Source organism: Neoarius graeffei, chromosome 5 (assembly GCF_027579695.1).
Source record: "Neoarius graeffei isolate fNeoGra1 chromosome 5, fNeoGra1.pri, whole genome shotgun sequence".
Taxonomy (NCBI): domain Eukaryota; kingdom Metazoa; phylum Chordata; class Actinopteri; order Siluriformes; family Ariidae; genus Neoarius; species Neoarius graeffei.
In genome coordinates this window covers 100,034,437-100,061,138 of record NC_083573.1, presented here as the reverse complement: position 1 = coordinate 100,061,138, position 26,702 = coordinate 100,034,437, and the positions used below count along the sequence as shown (strand labels likewise).

At 42.7% G+C, this 26,702-nt stretch overlaps 1 protein-coding gene across 1 annotated transcript; it reads left to right on the top strand.

Moving 5' to 3' along the window:
- The first annotated feature begins 24,522 nt into the window (after positions 1–24,522).
- Positions 24,523–26,323, top strand: LOC132887179 (aquaporin-1-like). Its single transcript, XM_060922653.1, has 4 exons — positions 24,523–24,888; positions 25,456–25,617; positions 25,717–25,797; positions 26,135–26,323. Exons 1-4 carry the CDS (start codon positions 24,523–24,525, stop codon positions 26,321–26,323), a joined length of 798 nt encoding a protein of 265 aa, XP_060778636.1.
- The last annotated feature ends 379 nt before the right edge of the window (positions 26,324–26,702 follow it).

Sequence of the window (26,702 nt, the reverse complement as noted above, 5' to 3'; positions counted from 1 at the left end):
TTATTGTCTACATGTCAAGCCTATTTGATGTTATCGAGAAACATCTCCTGGTAGTCCATTGCTTTGCAGATGATATTCAGATTTACCTAAGTTTTAAGCCAGATGGTGAGATAAATCAAGATGCTGCAATGAGGGCAATGGAGTATGTATTGCAGATATTCGTAGGTGGATGACTAGTGACAGGCTCTTATTAAATGATGACAAAACTGAAGTGTTACTGATTGGGTCTACGTACCATCTTAGTAAGATAGATCTGAATTGTAGTTTGTGTGTCGGTGATAATCATATTAGTCCTGTTACCAGTGCCTGGAATTTAGGTGTCTGTTTTGATGATAAAATGTCTATGTCAATGCATATTACAAAGGCATGTGGCAGTGCATGTATTTTTTATTTGCATAATATTAAGAGAATTAAGAAGTATTTGTCTTGGGAAAGTCTGTGTACACTTGTTCATGCTTTTATTACATCTCGTATTGATTACTGTAATAGTTTAATGTGTGGACTTCCTAATGTACAGATCACTAAGTTACAGCATGTACAGAATGCTGCTGCAAGATTGATCATGGACATACCCGAGTATTCTCACATAACTACGGCACTTTATGAACTTCACTGGCTGCCTGTTATGCATAGAATTTCTTTTAAGATTCTTGTTCTTACTCTTAAAGCTATTCATGGACTGGCTCCATCATACGTTAATGATCTAATTAGTATTAAGCAAAAGAGCTTATACTGTTTACGATCTAATAATAGTTCAATGTTAGAAGGTCCTTGGGAAATCATGCATAAAACACAGGGTGCTAGTTCCTTTACTCACAGTGGTGCTTGAAAGTTTGTCAACCCTTTAGAATTTTTTATATTTCTTCATAAATATGACCTAAAACATCATCAGATTTTCACACAAGTCCTAAAAGTAGATAAAGAGAACCCAGTTAAACGAATAAGACAAAAATATTATACTTGGTCATTTATGTATTGAGGAAAATGATCCAATATTACATATCTGTAAGTGGCAAAAGTATGTGAACCTTTGCTTTCAGTATCTGGTATGACCCCCATGTGCAGCAATAAGTGCACATGTTTGTGGAAGTGTATCATGGCACGAACAAAAGAGATTTATGAGGACCTCAGAAAAAGCGCTGTTGATGCTCATCAGGCTGGAAAAGGCTACAAAACCATCTTTAAAGAGTTTGGACTCCACCAATCCACAGTCAGACAGATTGTGTACAAATGGAGGAAATTCAAGACCATTGTTACCCTCCCCATGAGTGGTTGACCAAGAAAGATCACTCCAAGAGCAAGGCATGTAATAGTCGGCAAGGTCATGAAGGACCCCAGGGTAACTTCTAAGCAACTGAAGACCTCTCTCACATTGGCTAATGTTAATGTTTGTAGGTACCTTCACAGTCTCTTTAAGAAACTACATTTCCCATCAGCCCACTTCCGTGTTGACCTGCGTCACGCCGGGGCAGGATCATCTACGTCACTTCCTACAGGAAGGCATAAGAGACCCTGAAGCGCTCAGCTCCTCCTCTTTTGGTGCCGTGATCTACACAGACACAGAGGGAATCGCCCGCTCCGCCGGGCAAATAAAAAAAAGATGTCTTTTTCTTTCTTTCTTGCAAGATCCACAAGTTAGCGCGATTTCTTGTTTACCACTGGCCACGGTAAAAATCCAGAATAGCACAATTTTAAACTCAGTGAGTTACAACCATTTTTTCATTCATTCCTTACGTATGTACTACTGCAGCTCAGGGCATTTAATTTATAATTGGGAGCGACCAGAATTCCTCCTGATTGAAGCGCTGTGCACATTATTTTGATCAGAGACTTTCTTTTCATCACGAGCCGGACCAGGAAGTTCTCTACGCTTTCTACACGAGCGACTCACGTGCTCCAGTGGCGAACATCTCTTCATATCTTGCTAAAGGCAGGATATTAAGTAAGACTTTGGCATTTGGGCATAATTAAGCTAGTCTTAGGAATTTGCTTTTATTGAAACAGTGTGAATTTAAACTCAGGAAGGTTTTGTTTACACTATTAGACACGCAGCATGTCGAATTGAATTGTTCTGTTTGTTTAATCTCTCAATTGTGTTATTAGATAGGCTGTGCATGCTTCTTTATTCCTTACTAATATCCTTAATTTCATTATCACACATCTTGATCTCATCAAGATTTCAGTGAATTTGGTAATGTTATAAAGCTAGTGGATTAGCTGCCACGGCTAATTCTTCTATCTTATTAACATCCAGAGATAACGGTATTGTCCCCAAAGGACGTTTAGGCCTTACACACGGCCTCAAAAGCACGTTAGCTAGCTTTCCTTTGTCTAGTTAGCACACAAAGCTAATCAGTTGCTTACATACACAAACACATGCTAGCTAGCATTCCTTTGTCTTAGCTTAGCCACACGAGGTTAATCTAGGCCTTCACCACATGGCCAAACACACTTCAGTTAGCATTCCACGCTAGCTTCTTTCTTTTGCTAGGCCATAGGCCTAGCCACGTGGTCAACTCCTCCCCCACAAACACACGTGGAGTTAGCTACACAAAGCTAATTCTCTTGTGTGGGCCACACCCACACAAGGCCTCTCATACCCACACACACACACACACACACATACACACACACCTCACCATTTGTATGTATTCCATCTGCTATTATCCATTTTTATCTTTGTTATAATAAATTAATTTATTATTGAAACTGTGTGTTTTATTTCATCTCATCTCATTATCTCTAGCCACTTTATCCTGTTCTACAGGGTCGCAGGCAAGCTGGAGCCTATCCCAGCTGACTACGGGCGAAAGGCAGGGTACACCCTGGACAAGTCGCCAGGTCATCACAGGGCTGACACATAGACACAGACAACCATTCACACTCACATTCACACCTACGGTCAATTTAGAGTCACCAGTTAACCTAACCTGCATGTCTTTGGACTGTGGGGGAAACCGGAGCACCCGGAGGAAACCCACGCGGACACGGGGAGAACATGCAAACTCCACACAGAAAGGCCCTCGCCGGCCCCGGGGCTCGAACCCAGGACCTTCTTGCTGTGAGGCGACAGCGCTAACCACTACACCACCGTGCCGCCCGTGTGTTTTATTTGTGTTCCAATAATATACTCGAGGTTGCCCAATCTCCAAAGAATTCAGAAAGGTGCATATAAGTTATGTAATATGGTAAGTGATCATAATAATTTAAGTGATTCACTTGAATGATTCACTTGAATAATTCACTTAGAGTGATTCAATTTAGACGATTCAAATGAGACTGATTCAATTTAATTATTAACCTTCAAATTTAATATGAGACTGATTTAATGGGCGGCACGGTGGTGTAGTGGTTAGCGCTGTCGCCTCACAGCAAGAAGGTCCTGGGTTCGAGCCCCGGGGCCGGCGAGGGCCTTTCTGTGTGGAGTTTGCATGTTCTCCCCGTGTCCACGTGGGTTTCCTCCGGGTGCTCCGGTTTCCCCCACAGTCCAAAGACATGCAGGTTAAGTTAACTTGTGACTCTAAATTGACCGTAGGTGTGAATGTGAGTGTGAATGGTTGTCTGTGTCTATGTGTCAGCCCTGTGATGACCTGGTGACTTGTCCAGGGTGTACCCCGCCTTTCGCCTGTAGTCAGCTGGGATAGGGTCCAGCTTGCCTGCGACCCTGTAGAACAGAGGTTCCCAACCTATTTTGGCTTGTGACCCCATTTTGACCTCGTACATTTTTGGCGACCCCACTGACATTTTTTTTTTTTAATTAGTGTTTGATGTGTTTTATACTGTGTTGTAAATACAGAGTAACCAGTTTATTGCACAAACTCACATTTTATTTTCATCACATATCTTTCAATTTCACAAAAATGGAACTATGTAAAAGAGTCTCTCCACTCACCACATCTAATGAGATGTCTGAGCCTTCACACTTCTCTGCAGCCTTTCAAAGTCCGGTTCTGTGGTAGAGAGTGCGCATCTCATCTCTGACGTAACATCCAAACGCGAGCGGTACTTTGATTTCATACAGACAAGTGCACTAAATCCAGCTTCACAAAGGTAAGTGCTTCTGAAAGGAACCAACAGTTTCAAAGCACGCAGTGCGATCTCGGGGTACTCCTCTCTGGCTCCAAACCAGAATTCTTCCACTGGCACACGCGAATGTAATTGCTGGTGCATTTTGTCACGAGACATGTCAATCAGCTGTTCTATCGCGGTGGCAGGAAGGTCCACTGCGCTCACATCACAGTGAAATGGATTCCTCACCCATTCAAACTTTGACATATCCACATCTGGAAAGTATGTGGCGAAGTGCTCCTCAAGCCATTCCAGGTGGCTGCACATCTCCATTGTAGAACACTTGTCGATGCTGTTGTCTTCCAAAAACTGACTTAACTGGGGGAAATGCGTGAAGTTTCCCTTTGCAAGACTTCCTCTCCAGTGTGTGATTTTGGCCCTGAATCCATCAATCTGATCACTCATCTGCATGACATTCTTATTTTTTCCTTGCATGCTTGTGTTCAGTTCATTAAGTTTTCTGAATATGTCCGTGGCATATGCAAGGAGGCACATTTTCTGCTGGTCACAGAGAAAGTCAACGAAATCGTTTTTTTTCACATCCATTGAAAACGCCAACAGTTCGTTTCTCAGCTTGAAAAACCGCTCCAATGTGTTGCCTCTCGACAACCACCGGGCGTCTGTGTGAAAATGCAGATCTTCATATTCAGAGCCCATATCGACGCATAGCTTTGCGAACAGGCGTGCTCGCAGAGGATGTGGCTTGATGTAGTTCACCATGGCTACCACCTGTTGCATGATGCCTGCGATGGACGCGCTCAGTTCTTTAGATGCCAGTTGTTCCTGATGAATCATGCAATGATTCCACAGTGCAGATGGTGCTCGCTGAATGACAAGTATCCTCAAACCATTTCGCCGTCCGGCCATAGACGGAGCCCCGTCTGTGCAAAATCCCACCATATTCTCCCAGGGAATTCTGTTTCTCCATGTAATCCTGAAGAACATCGTACATTGCCTGTGCAGTCTCATGCTCGGGAAGAGGCAGGCAGTATAGAATGTCCTCCTGAATGGCATTTTCTGCTAAGAATCGAACAAATGTCAATGCGTGGGCATTTTTGCCTTCGGTGCTTACATCCATTTGAAGAGCATAGGCTGGGGAATCACGGAGTTTCTCTGCTAGCGTGCTCTCCTGGTCAGCGGCAATAGCATCGATTCGTCTCTTAACTGTATTATCAGACAGAGGTATCGCTTTAAATTTTCTTCCCACCTCCTCCTCACCCATTGCTTTTGCCATTTTGAGGACAGCGGGCATAATTAGCGTCTCTGTGATTGTGTGTGGGGTCTTGGTTTTCGCAATGAGGTAGCTAACTTCAAACGATGCATTCAGTGCCCCATCACTCACCGTCGCAGCCTTTTTGAAATAAGATCGCTGCTGATTAAGCTCAGCACATTTCTTTTCAAAAAAACTTAGGGGTTTACCGAGATGTTCTTTGTGCACTGTTTCAAAGTGCCTTTTCAGCTTGTTGGGTTTGAGACTCTCCGCAGACAGCACGGCCGAACACAGAAGACACTTCGGCCTTTCCTCGTTTCTTTCCAGCATGCTGGTAAATCCAAATTGTAAGAAACTTTCGTCATATCTTCTCAGCCTTTTTGTTTTTGGTTCATGTTCATCAGGTGTTGTTTGTCTGCTCTTTGTAGTGTCGGGCGGACGAAGAAATCATTCCATTTTTTTGTTGCACTTGTAGGCTAATAGCTGTGACTGACGCTAGCAAGGCTGTGTGGGCAGCACTGGCTACCGTTCAGTTATTTAGTCAAGCGCGTAAACTGAAGTGGGCTTATCTTCGTGCCATCATTGCAGTCATTTGAACGAATTTACATAAAAAATCCATATCGATCATGTATGTTCGTTTAAGTGTGTGTGTGTGGCGTTTTAATCGATGGTAATACTTTTTTGATAGTATTATTATTCATACAATTATTATTTTTTTTTAGCAGTATTTTTTTTCCCACTTCTGGATATTTCAAGCGACCCCATTGCAAGTTCAGGCGACCCCACGTGGGGTCGCGACCCCAGTGTTGAAAAACCCGGCTGTAGAAGGATAAAGCGGCTAGAGATAATGAGATGAGATGATATTCCATGACTGATTTAATGAGATTGATCACTCAATTACCCAAATGCACACACATGTTCATGAGTCCACCATCAGGAGAACACTGAACAACAATGGTGTGCATGGCAGGGTTGCAAGGAGAAAGCCACTGCTCTCCAAAAATAACATTGCTGCTCGTCTGCAGTTTGCTATAGATCACGTGGACAAGTCAGAAGGCTATTGGAACAATGTTTTGTGGACAGATGAGAGCAAAATAGAACTTTTTGGTTTATAACCCTGATTCCAAAAAAGTTGGGACAAAGTACAAATTGTAAATAAAAATGGAATGCAATGATGTGGAAGTTTCAAAATTCCATATTTTATTCAGAATAGAATGTAGATGACATATCAAATGTTTAAACTGAGAAAATGTGTCATTTAAAGAGAAAAATTAGGTGATTTTAAATTTCATGACAACAACACATCTCAAAAAAGTTGGGACAAGGCCATGTTTACCACTGTGAGACATCCCCTTTTCTCTTTACAACAGTCTGTAAATGTCTGGGGATTGAGGAGACAAGTTGCTCAAGTTTAGGGATAGGAATGTTAACCCATTCTTGTCTAATGTAGGATTCTAGTTGCTCAACTGTCTTAGGTCTTTTTTTGTCGTATCTTCCGTTTTATGATGCGCCAAATGTTTTCTATGGGTGAAAGATCTGGACTGCAGCCTGGCCAGTTCAGTACCTGGACCCTTCTTCCATGCAGCCATGATGCTGTAATTGATGCAGTATGTGGTTTGGCATTGTCATGTTGGAAAATGCAAGGTCTTCCCTGAAAGGGACGTCATCTGGATGGGAGCATATGTTGCTCTAGAACCTGGATATACCTTTCAGCATTGATGGTGTCTTTCCAGATGTGTAAGCTGCCCATGCCACACGCACTAATGCAACCCCATACCATCAGAGATGCAGGCTTCTGAACTGAGCGCTGATAACAACTTGGGTCGTCCTTCTCCTCTTTAGTCCGAATGACACGGCGTCCCTGATTTCCATAAAGAACTTCAAATTTTGATTCGTCTGACCACAGAACAGTTTTCCACTTTGCCACAGTCCATTTTAAATGAGCCTTGGCCCAGAGAAGACGTCTGTGCTTCTGGATCATATTTAGATACGGCTTCTTCTTTGAACTATAGAGTTTTAGCTGGCAATGGCGGATGGCACGGTGAATTGTGTTCACAGATAATGTTCTCTGGAAATATTCCTGAGCCCATTTTGTGATTTCCAATACAGAAGCATGCCTGTATGTGATGCAGTGCCGTCTAAGGGCCCGAAGATCACGGGCACCCAGTATGGTTTTCCGGCCTTGACCCTTACGCACAGAGATTCTTCCAGATTCTCTGAATCTTTTGATGATATTATGCACTGTAGATGATGATATGTTCAAACTCTTTGCAATTTTACACTGTCGAACTCCTTTCTGATATTGCTCCACTATTTGTCGGCGCAGAATTAGCTGGATTGGTGATCCTCTTCCCATCTTTACTTCTGAGAGCCGCTGCCCCTCCAAGATGCTCTTTTTATACCCAGTCATGTTAATGACCTATTGCCAATTCACCTAATGAGTTGCAATTTGGTCCTCCAGCTGTTCCTTTTTTGTACCTTTAACTTTTCCAGACTCTTATTGGGTTGTTTTGCAATCAGGGTACAAAGTTTGTGTCACAGGGGTCCAAAATTCAAATTGATTCAAACTGGTTCTTGTACCAGTTTTTAAGTGAAGGACAAGTTAAAGAACAGATAGGCATGTGTAATAGTTTGTATTATAACAAGATTAAGTGTAGCTTTAAGCAGGGCTGGGAGAAACAAATGAAGTGATTCTCGGTGAGGAAATTTTTTTGACAATTCAGAATCCACTACTTCCATAGTGCTTTTAAATATAAGCTTTGTGTTAGTTGTCTCTAATATTTATGTCCCAATATCTTGACCACATTTTAGGATGAAAATAATAATTTTAGATGTGTTATTTTATATTGAAAAATTAGCTGTCTCAGAGAGGACTTTTTTTTGACACAATTACATACTAATTTGACCAAAATAGTCTGAAAACTTACTGTCATTCAACATTAAAACTTAACTATGTTTCCAATGATATGGAACCAAATATTTGTTTTATGGTGTAAAGAATGATTTAAGTGCATCCCTTTTGGAGCTACCTGTGGTCAAAAAAGCACTTTTTTCTAAATGACACAAGTAATTTTGCTAAATATGACATATATTGCCATACATTCACCAAAAATAACGTTATCACCAATTTTTTTTTTTTTTGCATGGTAAATAGAGCTATCACAGGGCTACAATAAACAACCAAGTTTATTTAGTCAAGCCTTTTGATATTGAAGATAATAAGTGTTAAATGTGATTTTTAGCTTGCGTACCCTGATTGTAAAACAACCCTATTGCCCCGTCCCAACTTTTTTGAGATGTGTTGCTGTCATGAAATTTCAAATGAGCCAATATTTAGCATGACATTTCAAAATGTCTCACTTTTGACATTTGATATGTTGTCTGTGTTCTATTGTGAATACAATATTAGTTTTTGAGATTTGTAAATTATTGCATTCCATTTTTATTTACAATTTGTACTTTGTCCCAACTTTTTTGGAATCGGGGTTGTAAATGAGAAGCACTATGTTTGGAGAAAGGAAAACACTGCATTCCAGCATAAGAATCTTATCCCATCTGTGAAACATGGTGGTGGTAGTTATCATGGTTTGGGCCTGTTTTGCTGCATCTGGGCCAGGATGGCTTGCCAGCATTGATGGAACAATGAATTCTGAATTATACCAGTGAATTCTGGGCGGCACGGTGGTGTAGTGGTTAGCGCTGTCGCCTCACAGCAAGAAGGTCCTGGGTTCGAGCCCCGGGGCCGGCGAGGGCCTTTCTGTGTGGAGTTTGCATGTTCTCCCCGTGTCCGCGTGGGTTTCCTCCGGGTGCTCCGGTTTCCCCCACAGTCCAAAGACATGCAGGTTAGGTTAACTGGTGACTCTAAATTGACCGTAGGTGTGAATGTGAGTGTGAATGGTTGTCTGTGTCTATGTGTCAGCCCTGTGATGACCTGGCGACTTGTCCAGGGTGTACCCCGCCTTTCGCCCGTAGTCAGCTGGGATAGGCTCCAGCTTGCCTGCGACCCTGTAGAAGGATAAAGCGGCTACAGATAATGAGATGAGATGAGACCAGCGAATTCTAAAGGAAAATGTCAGGACATCTGCCCATGAACTGAATCTCAAGAGAAGGTGGGTCATGCAGCAAGACAATGGCCCTAAGCACACAAGTCGTTCTACCAAAGAATGGTTAAAGAAGAATCAAGTTAATGTTTTGGAATGGACAAGTCAAAGTCCTGACCTTAATCCAATTGAAATGTTGTGGAAGGACCTGAAGCGAGCAGTTCATGTGAGGAAACCCACCAACATCCCAGAGTTGAAGCTGTTCTACAGTGACCAGAAATGTTTAGTTGCAGTTATTGCTGCACATGGGGGTCACACCAAATACTGAAAGCAAAGGTTCACATACTTTTGCCACATACAGATATGTAATATTTTTTATCATTTTCCTCAATACATAAATGACCAAGTATAATATTTTTGTCTCATTCATTTAACTGGGTTAGATTAGATTAGATAGATTAGATAAAACTTTATTGATCCCTTTGGGCGGGTTCCCTCAGGGAAATTAAAATTCCAGCAGCATCATTACAGATAAACAGAGAAAAGAAATAGAGAAAACTTCGAGATAAATTAATATAAATTAAGTATTTACATATACAAATATAAAAAGAATAAGATATGGGGAAGAGATGAAGGGGGGAGAGGGGGGAAAGGTGTGTAGGGGGGGGCGGCAGGAGAGACATTGCACTTTATATTGCACATTATATTGCACATTGTCCGGTATTGCTTATTGTTAGGCTATGCTACTGCTCCTTCCTGTCCTCTGTCTTCCTGTAACCCCTCCTCCCCCCCAGAGAGGAGTTGTACAGTCTGATGGCGTGAGGGACAAAGGAGTTTTTCAGTCTGCTCATCCTGCACTTGGGAAGGAGCATTCTGTCACTGAACAGGCTCCTCTGGTTGCTGATGACAGTGTGCAGAGGGTGACTGGCATTGTCCATGCTGTTCAACAGTTTGTCCATAGACCTCTTCTCTGCCACCGTCACCAGAGAGTCCAGCTTCATGCCGACCACAGAGCCAGCCCACCTGATCAGTTTGTCCAGCCTGGATGTGTCCTTCTTGGATGTGCTGCCCCCCTAGCACACCACAGTGTAAAACAGGACACTGGCAACCACAGACTGATAGAACATCCACAGGAGTTTCCTGCAGATATTAAAGGATCGCAGCCTCCTAAGGAAGTATAGCCTGCTCTGTCCCTTCCTGTATAATTGTTTGGTGTTGCAAGTCCAGTCCAGCTTGCTGTCCAGCCACAGCCTGAGGTACTTGTAGGAATCCACAGCCTCCACCTCGACTCCCTCGATCAGAACTGGTCATGACCTTGGTCTGGACCTCCCAAAGTCAATGACCAGCTCCTTGGTCTTCAATATATAATATTTTTTGTCTCATTCATTTAACTGGGTTAGATTAGATTAGATTAGATTAGATTAGATTAGATTAGATTAGATTAGATTAGATTAGATTAGATAAAACTTTATTGATCCCTTTGGGCAGGTTCCCTCAGGGAAATTAAGATTCCAGCAGCATCATTACAGATAAACAGAGAAAAGAAATAGAGAAAACTTCTAGATAAATTAAAATAAAATAAAAATGACCAAGTATAATATTTTTGTCTCATTCGCTTAACCGGGTTCTCTTTATCTACTTTTAGGATTTATAGGGGCGATTTCCAAAAACTAAGTTCAAAATAAGGAGTCTTGTGGCTGACACGTGTTCCAGGATCCAAAAAAGAAATCCTCCACTTGAATAACATTTTGCAGTTTTATTTTAACAAACTAAAGATATGAATTCCATTTACGTACAATTCAAAAGGTTCCAAATAAATTTTGACTTGTGCATACGCACGTCTAAACTATACAGAACAGGACATTTCACAACAGGACACGACACGGTCAGAAAACCGTGAGACTCTCAGGCTGTGTCAATCCACTAATGAATCAGCAAATGCCTCACACCGCAATTGCACCTACGTGCTTAAAGTGGCAGTGCCTAATTCTTAATCATCTCATCTCATCTCATTATCTCTAGCCGCTTTATCCTTCTACAGGGTCGCAGGCAAGCTGGAGCCTATCCCAGCTGACTACGGGCGAAAGGCGGGGTACACCCTGGACAAGTCGCCAGGTCATCACAGGGCTGACACATAGACACAGACAACCATTCACACTCACATTCACACCTACGGTCAATTTAGAGTCACCAGTTAACCTAACCTGCATGTCTTTGGACTGTGGGGGAAACCGGAGCACCCGGAGGAAACCCACGCGGACACGGGGAGAACATGCAAACTCCACACAGAAAGGCCCTCGCCGGCCCCGGGGCTCGAACCCAGGACCTTCTTGCTGTGAGGCGACAGCGCTAACCACTACACCACCGTGCCGCCAATTCTTAATCATTAAAGTGCAATTACACTAAATCCAAGTTTTTTAACCATGTACATTACTTATGAAATTTACTCATACTAAATCTTAAATTATGAATTATGCAAATCAAGAATCTAAATGAAATTTAACTTATTTTATATTCTAATGTGTAAAATAGACATCTGGCGCCTACATTACTGGCCCCTAATTGTTCTAATACCAAAATACCTAGAACAATTACCATATTTCTCTTAACTAAGTACAGCATGAACAATATCCATATTAAGAAATATCCTCAATTTCTCACACATGAAAAAGATACTATTAATAAGCACACTAAATGTCCATTGCTTTCTCAATCAACCTTTCAAAGGATAAAGTCCATCATCAGTCCACCTCCAAAGAAGAATGAAGAGAAAAAGAGAAAGAGACAGAGAGGAGAGAGAAAGAAAGAAAGACAAAGAGAGTCAGAGGTTGCCAGCACATGACTCATTGTAGGGGCTCAGTCTTAACCACTGGCCCAGTCAGATTCCACAAGCAGACAAATCTTCATTATGGGTCTGTCCAAGACATTAGTTTTTGTCTTTATCCGAACTCTGCGGACAAGACCCTTCTTGTCTGGAACTGCTTTGATGATCTTGCCCATAATCCAAGAATTTCTTGGTGCACAGTCGTCCACTAGAAGCACGACATCACCTTCTGCAAAGTTTCTGGATGCTGTGTCCCAGCGCTGGCGCTCCTGGAGTTGAGGTAGGTACTCTTTAGTCCATCTCTTCCAGAATAAGTTGGACATATATTGTATCTGTTTCCATCTGCGCCGCGAGTAGAGGTCGTCCTGGTCAAACAATCCTGGAGGCAACGATGGTGTTGTTTTCAGCAACAGCAGATGATTAGGCGTCACAGCCTCCAAATCATTCGGGTCACTGGATGCCTTAGTGATTGGTCGCCTGTTGGTGATTGACTCTGCCTCACACAAGACTGTATGAAGACTGTGGGTGGTAAAAGAGAGCAACTGGACTTGCTTGAAGATTCTTGAAGATGTTTCACCTCTCATCCGAAAGGCTTCTTCAGTTCTGTCTGACTAATAGGGAGTATCAGGTATTTATCCTCTCATGGATGAAAAGCTCATCTCCAGTTGCTCTCTTTTACCACCCACAGTTTACTATGACCTGGATGACTGAGAATCTTCACAGACACTGTATGAAGACCTTCCTCATCAAGAATTTGCTCTCTTGCAGTGGAATTTAGCACCTTTCTAATTGATCTTATCAGCCTCTCCCATGCTCCACCATGATGCGAAGCAGCGGGAGGGTTGAATGACCACTTGATTCCATTCTGGTGGAACAGATGCTGAAACTGTGAGGTGTTCCAGTCAGCTATGGCTGCCTTCAGCTCACGATTGGCAGCACCAAAATTCGTCCCGTTATCCGAGAGAATCTCCTTTACTTGTCCTCTCCGTGCTATGAAGCGCTGGATTGCATTTATGCACGAATCTGTGTCTAATGACGAGACCAGCTCGATGTGCACTGCATGAATGGCTAAACAAGTGAATATAACTCCGTGTGTTTTCAAAAAAGTTCTTCCACGCTTCACCTCGAATGGTCCGAAATAATCCACACCAACTCGGGTGAAGGGTGGATCATCTGGCATCACTCGCTCTTGTGGAAGATCAGCCATTAGTTGTGTTCCAACCTTTCCATGCAAGTGGCGACACGTCACACACTTTGCAATGACCTTTCTGATGGCCGTGTTGGCGCTTGGAATCCAAAGCTTCTGGCGCAATTCAGAGAGCATGTGATTGCGCCCTCCGTGCCCAGTTTCTTTATGTATCTGTTGGAGGACTAAATCGGCTATGTGAAAGTCTCTCAACAAGATGACAGGCTGCTTGCTATTTTCTGGCATAGCTGCCCAGTCATCCTGAAGTACTGTACAGGGTTCAGCTTGTACAAGTGACTACTGTGCTTCTCACACTGGCCCTTGTATAGAGCTGAAAACTCTTCTGAGAACTTCTCCTTTTGACAGAATTTGATAATATCAAGTTCTGCTTGATCCAATTCTTCCACTGAAAGTTGCGTATGCCTAAAGCTCGCCTTGAAACTGTCAATCTGACTTTGGATCAGCTGTTGACCAATGTCTAGGCTGTTCTCTGCATCGGCTGCACACAGCTCTTTACGCTTTTGACAGAGACTCCATAGTAAGGCTTTAAGCTTCAGGAACCATGCCACAGCTCTTTTCAACTTGATCCACAATGAGAAATAGTTGATCAGTCTTTTGAATGGAGTAACATTCTCTTCCACTTCTATTTGATTTGCTGTGACCCTTTTGATCTCGGGATCATCTGAAGCGATGTGTGTGGGTCAATGGAGTGCTGGGCCAACACTCTACAGGACTGTGGAGAAATTCAGCTTCAGACACCCAAGTAGTGTTCTTCATGAATTCATCCACTCTTTGCCCTCTAGAAGCGCAGTCAGACGGATTCTTGTCTGTGCTGACATGTCTCCACTGATCCACATCAGAGCCCTTTAGAATAGCTGAAACTCTATTTGCCACAAACGTGCGGAAACGCGTAGTCTCGTTCTGGAGATACTGGAGTACCACCGTACTATCAGTCCAAAATATTGATTCTGCAAGATCCGATTGTAGCTCTCTTTTTAGGACACCATCCATCTTAACAGCTACTGTAGCAGCGGTCAATTCCATCCGGGGAATGGTAGGAGGCCTGAGAGGCGCCACTCTGGACTTGCCCATCATGAACGCACAATGTGTCTCCTTGTTCGCGTTGCACAGGAGAAGGTAGCTGACTGATCCGTAAGCATCCTCACTCGCGTCCGTAAAGTGATGCAATTGTGCAAATACACAATTTCCAAATTCTTCAGGCTAAAAACATCTTGCAACTGAAAAGTGCTCCAAAGCAGGAATACTGGTTAGCCAGTCGGACCACTGCTTCTTCACATGCTCAGGTAAGTCGTCGTCCCATCCAATTTTCAGTCTGCAAAATTCTTGCAGGATAGTCTTTGCTGGCAAGACTACAGGTGACAAGATGCCTAATGGATCATAGACTGAACCAATGACTGAAAGAAGACCTCTTCTTGTGAATGGGCGATCTGTAATGGTGATCTTGAATTTGAACATGTCTGACTCAACACACCAGTTGAGACCGAGAGCCCTCTCCAGAGGAAGTTCGTCACGATCCAGCTCTAAGGTTTTCATTTCTGTAGTCAGTTCAGACTTTGGGATCGAGTCAAGTACTTTACGTTGGTTGCTCACCCATTTGTTGAGGCGGAAGCCTCCATTGGCACAGATTTTCATAAGATCCTGACACATTGATATGGCTGCCTCCTCTGTAGCGACAGACTTGAGGCAGTCATCAACGTAAAAGTTCTGTAGGACAGTCTGAACCACTTCAGCTCTGAACTGCCCACTCTGATCTTCAGCACACTTCCTCAAAGCGAAACTGGCGCAACTAGGTGAGGATGTGGCCCCAAACAAGTGCACAGTTATCTTGTGCTCAGTCAAAGCTTGATTGCAGTCACTGCCTGTCCACCAGAGGGACCTGAGTAAGTCAGAGTCTTCATCAGGCACCTTTATCTGGTGGAACGTTGCTTCTACGTCCACCATGATCGCAACAGGCTCTTGTCTGAATAGGATCACTACGCCAATCAGACTGCTGGTCAAGTCTGGACCCTGGAGAAGTTGATCGTTCAGGGATGTGCCCTGATAGGTTGCTGCACAGTCGAACACAACTCTTAATTTCTGCTTGACAGGGAGGTATACAGTGTGGTGCGGTATATACCACACTTTCCCTTCCTTGTGTGTCAATTTATCATTCGACAATTGCACTGTGTAGCCCTTGTTAATCAGGTCTTCCATAAAGTCTGTATACTCCTGTCTGAAGCAGTCATTCCTGAGAAATTTCCGCTTTAAGTTGTGTGCTCATTGCTCAGCGATTGGGCGATTGTTTGGCATGTTGACCAATCTGTTCTTAAGAGGTAGACATAGGGAGTAATGCCCGTCAATCAGTTTTGCAGATTCCATGACCATGTCCATGAACTGATGGTCCTCTCTAGACATTTCCACTTCATCGTGTTTTCCTCCTTCTGGAAAATCCACCTTGAACTGTTGTAGCCACAGGTTATCTAAACTGCTCACTGATATGCGGTTTGCTGTTGTCTTCATTGGCTTTCTCTTGTCTGAATGACTGCAGGTTTCCCTCAAAGGTCCATTCACAGTCCAGCCTAGCTTAGTTCTTACAGCGTACGGCCCATTACCAACACTGCTCACCACCTCCCACGGCTCCATAGCTCTAGGTACATTTGCTCCGATAAGCAATCCGATGTCGGCTTCAATTTGAGGTAGGTGTATTTCTTTAAGGTAGGTCCACCTTTCAAGATCTTTCTGCTGTGGTATGTTTTCCTTTCCAACAGGTATTGACCTTTGCGTGAAGAAATCTGGAAGATCAATGAATTCCTCGCCAGACAAACTACTGACCTCCAGGCCTGACACCACGTAAGTACTGACAGGTTTCTCTTCATTCATGGTTCTCAGTAGTATGTTGGTCTTTCTTCCAGTGAGCTTCACTTCATCCATCAATGCCTCCGTACAGAACATGGCAGAGTTTCCTGGGTCCAGGAAGGCATATGTCTGCACTGCCGCATCTCCCTTCTTGGCTTTAACCTGAACAGGAACAATTGCAAGTGTGCAGTCATCCTCCCCAGCCCCAGTCAGCTCACAACCTTGAGACTCTGCAGCAATAAAGGCACTGAAGATTGTTTGAGTTTCACTGCTCTTAGTCTTCTTCTCTGTTTTAGCAGCAGTATCCTTTTTGTTAATATGCAGCAGTGTATGATGAGTTAGAGAACACACCTGACAGCTGACCTTTCCCTTGCAGAATTTGCTCATGTGACCTTGCTTTAAGCAGCCAAAACAAAGTCCTTTGCTCTTTAAGAAGTCTATCTTCTCATCATGTGGCTTGCTTTTAAGCTTACTACACAAGTCTATGGTGTGCTCAGCATCACAGAAGAGACACATCAGTGTTGCTGTCTTCACAGAATGTGTTTTCCTTTGGCTTTGTGTCTATCTCCTGATTGTCCAACTGTTTGGCACTTGTGGTGAATGACTTCTTGATTACGCCTTTTTTCTGCTCCTTGTTATTGTTTTGCTTAGTTGTAGATGTTTTAGCAGTTGTGCTATCCTTTATGTCAACGAAGACTGGATGAAGTGCAATTTTGGCTTGTTTATTAATAAACTCCACCAAATCCTTAAACTTGACTCTCCTGTCACCTTGTTCCTGCACACCACATACAACGTTTCTCCATCTTTCACGCAGCTTGAATGGGAGCTTTGTTACAATGGCTTTCAAGTTCGCAACATTATCAAGCTCCTCCATGTAACTCACTTCAGCCATGGTGTTACGGCAAGCTGTCAGAAAGAGTGAGAATGCATTCAGAGTTTCTGCATCCTCTGGCTTGATAGGTGTCCAGTTCAAGACTTTGTTCATGTAGACGACAGCAATTTTGTAATCATTTCCGAAATGCTCTTTAAGTAGCTGCCTGGCCTTGTGGTAGCCTTCTTCTGACTGCATATGGAGGCAGCTCTTTATCAGCTCCTTAGGCTGTCCACAAGTGAACTGCTCTAAAAAGTAGAGACGGTCCTTAGGGCTTTCAGTGCGGGATTCTACCCCGTGCTCAAAGGCTCTTACAAATGTATTGTAATCAAGAGGATCACCGCTGAAGGTAGGAATGTCTAAAGGTGGCAAAGTCATCATTTTCTGTTGCTTCACCATCAACTCTGTTATAGTATTCTGACGAGTCATAACACTGCAAAGTGTTTCAACTGCATGGTCGTCTGCTGCAAAATTCGCTGTAGACTGCTGTGTGCCAGTAAGCTGAGGTTGAAGAGGCACGAATTTACCATGCCCATTTTCAGTGCTAGTGACTGGATTTTGACTTAGAGGTAATGGACTAAATCCAGACTCAATTGTCATTGCACGTGCACGGCTCACTTGTGATGATCGCTCATTTTCAAAATGTTCTAAAACTCTTAATTTTGCATCAGAAGCAGCAGTGGCAGTTTGTAAATCTAATTCTTCCCTTTTTGCTTTCAATTCCGCTTCCTGATGTTCTAAATTTTGTTTTTGTTTAAGAGCTGCTGCCTGAGCAAGCAATGTGGCTCTCTCCATTTCTGCTTTAAAGCGCGCTGAGGAAGCATTGGATGCTTTGCTCCCAGTAGCCGACCCACGCTTACTGCTCCTGATACGCTGTCAGAGGGATGGAGGTTTGCGTCACAGAGTCTAGCTTGTTCTGCGCACTCCTCAGCTGCTTTAATCCACAATTCCACATGTTGAATAAATCCACGCATATGACTTGCATTTGGCTCATACCAATAACTTTGGTCCTTCTGAAATTCTTCCACATTCATTAATTGTTCTAAACTATCATTTAGCTTGCACAATTCTCCAAATGAATCTTAATAATCCAAACACAGATTCTGTTTAACTGTGTTCACGTTAGCATCGTCTTCCATTAGCCTTTCAATCTGATTAGCTTGGCTAGTTAGATGGCCTAGCTTAGCCTTTCTAGGTTGAGTTAACCTGTGCAGCCTTTCTTCAATAGCCTTCTCTGTCATTTTCGATTCTCTTTTTCCACAAGCTAATTGTCCAGTAACTTCATCCATTATGGCAAACTTCCAAAATTAGTTGCAGCTTACCAGAACGTTCTTTCCTCCACACGTGGCTAGTTACCTTCCATCCACCGTGTATGGCTAAACTTCAGTTCCTTGCTAATGTTATCCAAGCAGTCCACGGTTCCCACTAGTCTGGTGTCCTTTCCAAAATTCCTTTTCCACATAACGCAGGGGGGGTTTCTGACGAAAGATGTAGGGGCAATTTCCAAAAACTAAGTTCAAAATAAGGAGTCTTGTGGGTGACGCGTGTTCCAGGATCCAAAAAAGAAATCTTCCACTTGAATAACATTTTGCAGTTTTATTTTAACAAACTAAAGATATGAATTCCATTTACGTACAATTCAAAAGGTTCCAAATAAATTCTGACTTGTGCATACGCACGTCTAAACTATACAGAACAGGACATTTCACAACAGGACACGACACGGTAAGAAAACTGTGAGACTCCAGGCTTCTCAGGCCGTGTCAATCCACCAATGAATCAGCAAATGCCTCACGCCACAATTGCACCTACGTGCTTAAAGTGGCAGTGCCTAATTCTTAATCATTAAAGTGCAATTACACTAAATCCAAGTTTTTTAACCATGTACATTACTTATGAATTTACTCATACTAAATCTTAAATTATGAATTATGGAAATCAAGAATCTAAATGAAATTTAACTTATTTTATATTCTAATGTGTAAAATAGACATCTGGCGCCTACAGGACTTGTGTGAAAATCTGATGATGTTTTAGGTCATATTTATGCAGAAATATAAAAAATTCTAAAGGGCCCACAAACTTTGAAGCACCACTGTGAGTAAAGGGAATAGCACCCTGTGTTTTATGCATGATTTCCCGAGGACCTTCTAACATTGAACTATTATTAGATCGTGAAAGGTATGAGCTCTTTTGCTTAATACTAATTAGATCATTAACATATGATGGAGCCAGTCCATGAATAGCTTTAAGAGTAAGAACAAGAATCTTAAAAGAAATTCTATGCATAACAGGCAGCCAGTGAAGTTCATAAAGTGCCATAGTTATGTGAGAATACTCGGGTATGTCCACGATCAATCTTGCAGCAGCATTCTGTACATGCTGTAACTTAGTGATCTGTACATTAGGAAGTCCACATATTAAACTATTACAGTAATCAAGACGAGATGTAATAAAAGCATGAACAAGTGTACACAGACTTTCCCAAGACAAATACTTCTTAATTCTCTTAATATTATGCAAATAAAAAATAAATGCACTGCCACATGCCTTTGTAATATGCATTGACATAGACATTTTATCATCAAAACAGACACCTAAATTCCAGGCACTGGTAACAGGACTAATATGATTATCACCGACACACAAACTACAATTCAGATATATCTTACTAAGATGGTATGTAGACCCAATCAGTAACACTTCAGTTTTGTCATCATTTAATAAGAGCCTGTCACTAGTCATCCACCTACGAATATCTGCAATACATTGCCCTCATTGCAGCATCTTGATTTATCTCACCATCTGGCTTAAAACTTAGGTAAATCTGAATATCATCTGCAAAGCAATGGACTACCAGGAGATGTTTCTCGGTAACACTTTACATTACGACCGATGTTTCTCTATAACATCAAATAGCCTTGACATGTATACAATAAACAGAAGGGGTCCCAAACAGGAACCCTGAAGCACCCCACATGTAAGGCTAAAATATCTAGAGAGTATTCCCTGAATGGAAATCCGCTGAATTCTGTTTGACAAATATGCATTGAACCACCTTGTTAAGAAGATTTAACAGGCAAAAGACTGCAGTTCTACTTGCTAACTGGACCAGCCCCTGCCCCGCTGCCTCATTGGGCAGGAATCCAGTGTAGACCATCCCAGAAGAAGTCCACTACCTGAGACTGGGGTTTTGCTCAAAGATTTTGCTCATAGTCCCAAAGTTCATTTCCCCTTGCCTCTGCAATCCAAGAGGTGGCCACCACACCTGTCTAGGTCTGGAGCTATGCTCAGCTGGGGAAAAATTTCCTTCTCTGCAAGACCGGTCTCACTGGCTTCATAGTCCTTCAGCTGAACAAGCTCCACAGATGTTAGGGTGGAACGCCAGCAATGTAATAACTGATTGACAATTAGCAGAGATCACAGTCCTGTGCATGCTGCCAGGTCCTCTACCCATGATAGGTTTGTCCCTGTGATGTTTACCAGCTACTGGAGTGTTACTATCCCTGAGGAATCCAGAACCCTGGACAGTGTGGGAGTGGTCACACCAGAAATGTCCAAATGCCCACCATGAACCACGGGCTCTTCCAGCAGCCAGTGTAACATTCTACACTCGTTTAAAAAATAAAAATCCATATTTTAAAAAGTCAATGATGAAAAAGTGTAATCCAGCAATGTCCAGTGTTCTTGTGTCCATTAAAACAGAGTTCTGTTCAGCCCTAGTCCTCCCACCATGCATAGCACTCCATAGGCTGCTGCTTTCCATACTAGATTCATGGGTCCAGTGAGGAGTCTCTGGATGAACTGGAGGCAAAAACACACTTGAAACTGATCAAATTCTCTTTTCTGGTCTTCTAATACCCTGTCCACACTAGGGATTTTGTACCGATACGAAACTACTTTCGTACCGCAACACCTGTCCACAATAGCAACTATACCGGTACTGTAGCGCTTCGCTGTAGTGTGGACAGATGAAGCTGTTCTGTATCGATACAAATATAATGCACATGCGAAAACGAAACGACCGTGGAGCTACATGGAGCAAAGAAAGGGGGGAGAAAGGGAGAGGAGGAGGAGGGAGGGAGGGGGAAAGAGGGAGGAAGAAAGGAGGAAGAGGGGAAAAGGGAGAGAAAGGGAGGAGAAGAGAAGGAAAGACGGACAAAGTGAGGGGGGAGAAAGGGAGATTTGTTTTCTTTGTTTCTTTCTCAACTGCCTCGCGCGTTTTATACGCTTCGACTGAATAAATGACCACCAGAAATACAGACTGTACACTGACAACAAAAAGCACACACACGTTGTTTCATCCGCCATATTCTCGGAAGGAAGTTACTCGGTAACCACGGAAACATTTCGCGCATGCGCATTTCAACTACTGTGAAAGAAAACCGCAAACATTTCTCGCTAGTGTGGACAGATGCACTAAACTGTACCGGTATACTTTGTATCGATACAGTTATACCACTTTCATACCGGTATAAGTGTGAACACAGCATACGATGCCTGTTAATTGCCCCCAGTTGAAACATCATTGATTTAACCTCGATGCTGCCTATTTCCCATAAATCTGTGCATTAGCTCCCAAAAGCAACAGGAAAAAAAAAGATGGTGGACCAAACTTCATAGAAACATGATTTTGTATACAAATATAATTTTTTTGGCTTTGTTTTTTGCTTAGAAAAGAGTTTATGTGAAATAAACATTGTAACCCCACATTTATTTACATTTTTTGAATGAAAGCAAATAAATTAGCTTGATATGATTTGTGAGGCATCAGTTACCTAACTAGCTAGATCTTTGGTTTAGTTACACAGCATTACCATAAATGCTATCCAGTGGCGGCTGCTGGTTTTTAAAACAGGGGAAGCCCATTTTACGCATTCATCGTAAAACCTGTAGGCCGGATATCAAAGCATAGAAAGGTGTGCCCCATTAGCATAGTGAACTAGACAACCCTACCTAGTGGCAGAAAGTATTTTTGCTTGTACATTTCATGTTATAGTCTGGCTTGCCAGGCTAGTGCCTCATATCCCATCTCATCTCATCTCTCATTATCTCTAGCCGCTTTATCCTTCTACAGGGTCGCAGGCAAGCTGGAGCCTATCCCAGCTGACTACGGGCGAAAGGCGGGGTACACCCTGGACAAGTCGCCAGGTCATCACAGGGCTGACACATAGACACAGACAACCATTCACACTCACATTCACACCTACGGTCAATTTAGAGTCACCAGTTAACCTAACCTGCATGTCTTTGGACTGTGGGGGAAACCGGAGCACCCGGAGGAAAACCACGTGGACACGGGGAGAACATGCAAACTCCGCACAGAAAGGCCCTCGCCGGCCCCAGGGCTCGAACCCAGGACCTTCTTGCTGTGAGGCGACAGCGCTAACCACTACACCACCGTGCCGCCCCTGCCTCATATCCTTAATCAAAAATATCAAACATCCAAAAATCACTGGCTATTCAACGAAGAGCCTTGAACATCATACCCTGATATGCAACACAGAGTCTTTAACACAACACCCAGCTGTGCAACACATCCTTGAACATCTTCTGCAACACAGTCTGGAAATTCATAACCAGGTAGGCTATGCAACACACAGAACCTTGAATATTATACCCAGGTATAACCTATAACACAGAGCCCACCATTCTCTTAACATTACTGAACAATATACACACTTCAGATTCATGAACATTATATGATGCACACTATTTATACACAAATTCTGCCCTCCGCTCCTTTTCCAGAAAATGGTCTGTGACCCTGTCATACTAGCTGGTTGTGCTTTCCAGAGACTTCACCAATTTCTGTTAGCAGCTAGCACTGCAGATCCCAATAAGGCTCAAGCTAGCCTACAACCAGATTGAACTACAAATGTAATAAACGAGTGAATTTGCGAATGATCAAACTGATTGAATGGATGAAAGTTAACGGAGCACAACGAGTAATATTTACATTTATTTACAGAGTAATGTACAGAGACATCAATGAGAAGAAACGTTTATATGAAAAGAAAGTCGGACAGCACTTTGGCACACGACTACACTTTCTCAACATCCGCTGGGGACTGACTGATCATGCTTCCGTGTTCCTCGACGCCGCCGAAGTACAGAGCCCGCCCTCCTCATGTCTTTCAAACACTACCTCCAATAATCCTTCATCAGCCAGCTTCTTGCCCCTCCCACTGTCTCGTTTAGTCCCAGAGAAGCCCGGCTTCCCTGTAAGTGACGATTTTGTCAATTTTAACCAATAACAACTAGCCAAAATTGGCTGTTCAGAGCCCTCTTATAGACTGCAACGGATACCCGGCTGCCAGTCCATAGAGCCCATTGAAATAAGAAAGGTTACAGCCAGTGTTGCCAAATTGGGCGGTTTTAAGTGCATTTTGGCGGATTTTGAACATATTTTGGCTGGAAAACGTCAGCAGTATCTGGCAACGCTGGTTACAGCCTGGCAGCAAAGGTGATTCTCGTAGTGAACTGCAAGTTCGTCAGACATCACTCAAATAAGTTACAGGATAGTTATGAACGTAAATACAATCTTGGGCATATATTATGTTATGCAAGTTATTGTTTTAATGAGAATTCAACGTCGTAGATACCGCAGTTTGGGGAGAGAATTTTAGGGGAAGCTCGGCTTCCCTTGTTGTCTCTGAGAAATCGCCCCTGATGCTATCCTAAAAGGTCATTTGGACATCCTTAGAAGATGCCTCCAGCTGAAAGTCCTGCCTGACAAGACACCTTTTTATTGTGGCTGTGAGGCAACAAGGCAGTAACCTTAATTTCAAATGCAGACAATGTGTCAAAGAAATATTAAATGTGTGTGTGTGGTTGTGTGCGTCAGAAAAAGGTTCCAGTATTATTTTTCCGGTGAACCCTTGAAGAACCCTTGAAGAAGATTTCTTTTTCCTCAGAGTGTGTGTATTATCTGTGTAAGTGTGAAGTACAAATGCTTAATTCTTAATAATCATTTTCTTTTTAAGGATTCATTTGACAATTATTGGTCCCCAGCTTCTACTTGGAACCCTTCCTGATAACAAAGAAAGACTTTGATCTTGGGTTATATATGTTTCTTTTTTCTAAACACCAGGTCAAAATATTGCATCAAATCCTTCAATAAATATGTCTTTCAAGAAATCTTCAAATAAATGTTTAAATAAATGATTAAATACAGCATTTGTGATTTATATTTGTAGGGATTTATCCATACCTCCATCCAACTATCCATGTCATGCTAATTATTTGTTTATTTTGGGCACAAAAAAAGTGACAAGAAGCTGCTTCGTGGTTCTGAGTGAAATGGATTTGCAGGAAAGCCTGATTAATTGAGAGAGCTAATTGAAAGACTAACAAACTGTTTAGCCAATCATATTGAGAGACCAATGAAGAATGTACCACAGGAAATAGTTGAAATAACAGAAGCTGCTGCTCATGCAATAGCTTAGCTGGTTGTATTAGGGCACAATGAAGAAAGAACTACAGGGTTTGGGTTTTTGGCAGGCTGCCCTTGCAGAGTTGATAGGGACAACTGTGTTTGTCTTTTGTGGTATTTCTGCAGCAATTGGGAATGGGAACAGCAGCTATCCAGATCAGGAAGTAAAGGTAGCATTAGCATTTGGGCTAGCCATTGCTGTCTTGGTTCAAAGTTTGGGCCATATTAGTGGAGCCCACCTGAATCCAGCTGTCACACTTGCTTTGTTGGTTAGCTGCCAGATTAGCATGTGCAGGGCATTGTGGTACATTCTGGCTCAGGTGACTGGGGCTGTGATTGCTAGTGGCATTGTTATGGGATTGAGACAATCAGTAGTAGGTTCACTTGGGTTGAACAAGGTGAGTAACTCTACTTAATCTGACTAGTGTCACTAGCTGAAAATTCAAGACACTGTACAATACTTGCATTGAATCAAATAATGTCTGTGATGCCCCCCTCCTCCAAAAAAGTGGCTTGACCTTGAACAGGGTGGGTGTGGCTTTAAGAGCTCCTTCTAACTGCACCAATTTTTTTCAATGACCTGGATTATTGAACAAACTAAACCAAGGTTTATAAACCTGTTATGGCAGCAGGGGTTTGGTTGAGGGTTACTTTCTTCAACTGACTCCACTTCCATCCACTGTTCAACCATACTCTTGCTGTCATATCTGGCTTCATGCTAGCTAAGCCCCCCTGCCAATATTATTCCTTTAGCCTCTGTGGTAGTCTTGTTCTAAGTGCAACAGCAGACCATTGAAATGGCCTGATTAAGGCTTTTGCCTCTCTCAAAATGCTGGCTCATTCCTTGTGAATGGTATGAGGGTTAACTGGCCACTAGTGTTTAAACATCCAGCCCAGAGTGTTGGGCAAGGTTTTCTTGTGACTAGCAAAATCCCAGTGGTTGAAACTAACTGTTCACTTTGCAGCTGAATGGTGTCAGTCCAGGACAAGGCTTTGGAATTGAGTTTCTCCTCACACTCCAACTGGTGCTATGTGTCCTAGCGACAGTGGATAAAAGGAGGGACGACATGGCTGGTTCAGCTCCATTTGCATGTGGGCTCTCTGTGGTTCTGGCTCACCTTGTAGGAGTAGGTCTTTTGTTTTAGCTAAAAATGCTAATTTTTGGAAGCCTTCCATTTGAGGAATAGCCAGACACCTCACTGACCTAATCCAATTTGTCTAAACAGATTAGTTACACTGGATGTGGCATCAACCCTGCTCGATCTTTTGGCCCAGCTCTAGTCTCTGTGGAGTTTGAACACCACTGGGTGAGTGGCCTTGTTACTATAGAACTTGATCATATGAACTTGGAAATATTTAACACTTGCTTAATGGAACTTCCTTTTTAAATATGCAATGTGGTGCATCTGCCATAAGTTCCTAGAAATGAGCTGTTGCTATACACAATGGAATAAGTGCATTACCATAATTGACTTGCAGCTTGACTGTTAGCTGCTGTTTTATAGAAAATCAACACCTGGATTGATTGATCAGAAGAAAAGGCTTCAGATGCCTCTCTCCCCTTATCCTGACTAAGATTAAGGCTGAATGAGAACATGTACAGAACCCAACACTTGGTGTGCTCCCTTTCCTTGTTCTTTCTAGGTGTTCTGGGCAGGGCCACTATGTGGTGGTGTTGTAGCTGCACTCCTCTATGACTTCATCCTGTTTCCTAAAGGTTCAGGCTTTGTTGGCTGGCTCAAGGTCTTGTGCCATGGGACTGAAGCATCAGGTGCAGAGAGTGAACCCCTCCTTGAGGATGGTGCTCCTGCAGCTCAGTGGGACAAATCATGATGGCGTTTCAATTCCATGTGTGATGTAACTTTACAAATGCATGTATCCATTAAAGATGTACGTTTTCTAAATCTTTTTGAAGATGCATGTCTAATCTGTCTCTCTTGAAGTGGCAATTTAACTTTGCTTTTTTTTTTTCCCTTAAACTTTGCTAAATTGTTGGGCCCTGTTTCTGTGGGTGGTTGGTAACAAAGCAGTGTACATTGAGCCTAACAAGCAAAGGCTATTACTTGGCTGGTTAGAGGAAGTAGTTGGGGATGCAGCTTATGAGTGAAATGACTTGCAGTATCTAAATGGTGGCCATGATCAGAGCTGTTGGACTACTCTAAATGCTAAGGAAGGGTGCTTGTTTCCTTTAGCTTGGGGTTAATTGACTCCT